At 52.7% G+C, this 2852-nt stretch overlaps 1 protein-coding gene across 1 annotated transcript in view; it reads left to right on the forward strand.

Annotated features, from left to right (window-relative positions):
- The window catches only part of LOC120593534 (melanoma-associated antigen D2-like), a 102438-nt gene continuing 99586 nt past the window's right edge, over positions 1-2852 (forward strand). The window contains 4 exon segments of the mRNA XM_039851388.1: positions 1-81; positions 991-1064; positions 1402-1893; positions 2512-2820. Coding sequence (XP_039707322.1) covers positions 1020-1064; positions 1402-1893; positions 2512-2820 — 846 coding nt within the window. The 5' untranslated portion in view covers positions 1-81; positions 991-1019.

Consider the following 2852-nt stretch of genomic DNA (forward strand, 5'->3'; position numbering starts at 1 on the left):
GCCTGGATGGGGGAGGGCAGTCTCTGAGTTTCGAAGGGGCTCGAAGAGAGTGGACGCACTCTGGAATTGTAGAAGGACGAGGTGAGCAGTAGCTGGGCCCAGCTCTGGATCAGAGCCTGGCAGGGGTCGGCCCCACCGTCTGGGATCTGGAGAAAATCTCCTCTAAGGATTGGATCGTACTGGATCCATCCGGCTGGGAAGAGTGGGGATTGGACCCGGTTTAGCTGGGCCCAAGATGGAATCACTAACTCAATACAGATTTGAGGAGGGGATGTATTAGGGAAGGAGAAGAACCAAGATGCGCTTTGCTCCTGTTTGGAGGGGGGTGTGTTGTGAAAAAGGACGCGACTGCGCGGTATTGTGGACTTTGGGGTGGGTGGGTGCATTACCACCTGGGGGGAGAGGCGGACCTGAACATTGTATGTAATTTGAAGAGGAGGCTTGCTGTGAGGGGAGGAGGCGGAGGCCTAATGCCTATTGCACGGACCCAACCTGGAGAGGGGGCGTGTGCTACAATGGTGTGAGACTGAGTGTATGTGCGCAGCCATTACTATGGATCCTAGAAAGGGCACAGTGCTGAAAAGGCCTTCCCTGAGATGGACCAGCTACGAATGCATCGTGAGGTGGACATCAAAAGAGGAGCTTGTACTATGGGGAAGCAAGAATTTAAGAGGCTGAGATGAGGCTCTGCAGCCTCTGGCACGCCACGCTCCTGTCGATCTCTGTGGCCTGGCCGGCAGGGGGTGCTGGGGAAAGGGGCGGGGTCCTCAGAGCTGCCGCGCTGGCACATCTTCCTGGAGCAGGGGAGGGTGGGGCTGCAGAGAATTGAGACCTGGACGCTGTGGATTGCTGAATCTGAGAGCAGAGTCGTTCGGTGTGGAGGAGGGATTTGGGATTGGGGCCCTAGGAAAGGTGAGGATCAGCTTCCAGGCAGAACAGGAGAGAGGACGTTCAGTGGGCTCTCCCGTTGACCCAAGCCTTCTCTTTCAGGCTCAGCTCTTGCCAGGCCAACTTGAGACATGTCTGACACAAGCGAGAGTGGTACAGGTACAACCCACTTTCAGGTAAGGCCTCTTTCTCTCCTCTCCCTAGCTGCTTTTCTGTTGCTACCCCAAATCCCTTGGCACTTCACCTCCCATCCTTTTCTTTCTCCACCCACTTCCCTGCCTGGGTGCCCTCCACCTCAGTAGAAAGAAGAAAGAAGGAAGGAGAGTAGGCCCACCCTTCGGCCACCAGTTCCTACTCAGAGGAAGGGGAGGCCTTGTTGGGCTGAGGTGGTCAGAGCACTTTTCAAAGTAGGAATTAATATAGTTCAGAGAAGTGAAGGCCTGAAATTTTGGAGCCATTTACCTGGTTGGGGGTGGGGAGAAGTTCTGTGAGTTTTCCTGCTTTCTCTTGCAGGCCGAAGCTTCAGAAAAGGACAGTGGCTTGAACATGCAGACCCTGTTGACAGTGACTAAGAACTTGGAGGTCTCAGAGACACTGGAGGCTTCAAAGGCACCAGAGGTCTCAGAGGCTGTGAAGGTCTCAAATGCTGCAGGGGTCTCAAAGACCACAGAGGTCTCAAAGACCCCAGAGGCTCAGGAGGCAACTGCCACTCAGGTCTCACCTACCACTAAGCTGACCAATACCCAGCTTCTAGCAGCTGAAAAGAAGAGCCTAGCAAGTGACACCAAGATGCAGAATGCTGACTCTCAGGCTGTGACAATGCCTGCCACTGAGACCAAAAAGGTCAGCTGTGTGGCTGATAAGAAGGTCAATACAAAGTCCCTGAAGACTGAGGCCGCTGACTCTCAGGCTCCAGAAGATGAACCGGAGCCTGAGGGTGCAGCTGCCCAGGCTCAGGAGAGTCAGGATATTCGGCCCAAGGTCAAGGCCAAGAAAGCCCGGAAGGTAAGACCTCTGCAGTCACCATCCTTGCATTTCCATTCCTCTTCTCAGTTGGTTCATTTGTTCTGCAAACATTTAAAAAGTTTCCTGTACGCATCAAGGCTGTGGGAGACACTAAAAGGAATGCGATGCAATTCCTGTTTTCAGAGAGCTCACAGATTGGTGGGGAGATGAGACAGATATACACATGGCTGCAATCTGAACATAATGCAGTTTATATTTACATAGTAGCTACCATGTGTTAGGCTTTGAGCTAGGCACATTCACTCAGATTATCTTTCAAGTACTAAAAAGGAATCCAGTTTTATAGAAAAGGAAGCTAAGTCCTAGACAGGTAGAATGATTTGTCCAGGGTGGTACAAGCAGAACCAGTGGTGGACACAGGAAAAGGAAAAGCCTCACATCCCACTCTTGGGTTGTTTCTGGCCTGGGTAGGAAATGAAACTCCTGCTTGGAGGCCAGTGAAAGACAAACCCAAGAATCAGCATGGCCAATGTCTATTAAGTCAGGTTGTTACTACAAGGGTGGGATTAGAGTGGGGGCTATTAGAAGAGATAGGATGAAGAAAAAGAATCATCTGCTTCATCTGGCAATGTTGTCTTTCCCCTCCTATCAATGCAGGTGAAGCATCTGAATGGAGAAGAGGATGGCAACAGTGATCAGAGTCAGGCTTCTGGAACCACAGGTGGCCGAAGAGTCTCAAAGGCCCTAATGGCCTCAATGGCCCGCAGGGCTTCAAGGGGCCCCATAGCCTTTTGGGCCCGCAGAGCATCAAGGACTCGGTTGGCTGCTTGGGCCCGGAGAGCTTTGCTTTCTCTGAGGTCTCCTAAGGCCCGTAGGGGCAAGGCTCGCCGCAGAGCTGCCAAGCTCCAGTCATCCCAAGAGCCCGAAGCACCACCACCTCGTGATGTGGCCCTTTTGCAAGGGAGGGTAAGAACCCTGTCCTCTCCACGCTGCCTTAT

This window comes from Pteropus medius, unplaced genomic scaffold (assembly GCF_902729225.1).
Source record: "Pteropus medius unplaced genomic scaffold, Ma_sr-lr_union100, whole genome shotgun sequence".
Classification (NCBI taxonomy): Eukaryota; Metazoa; Chordata; class Mammalia; order Chiroptera; family Pteropodidae; genus Pteropus; species Pteropus medius.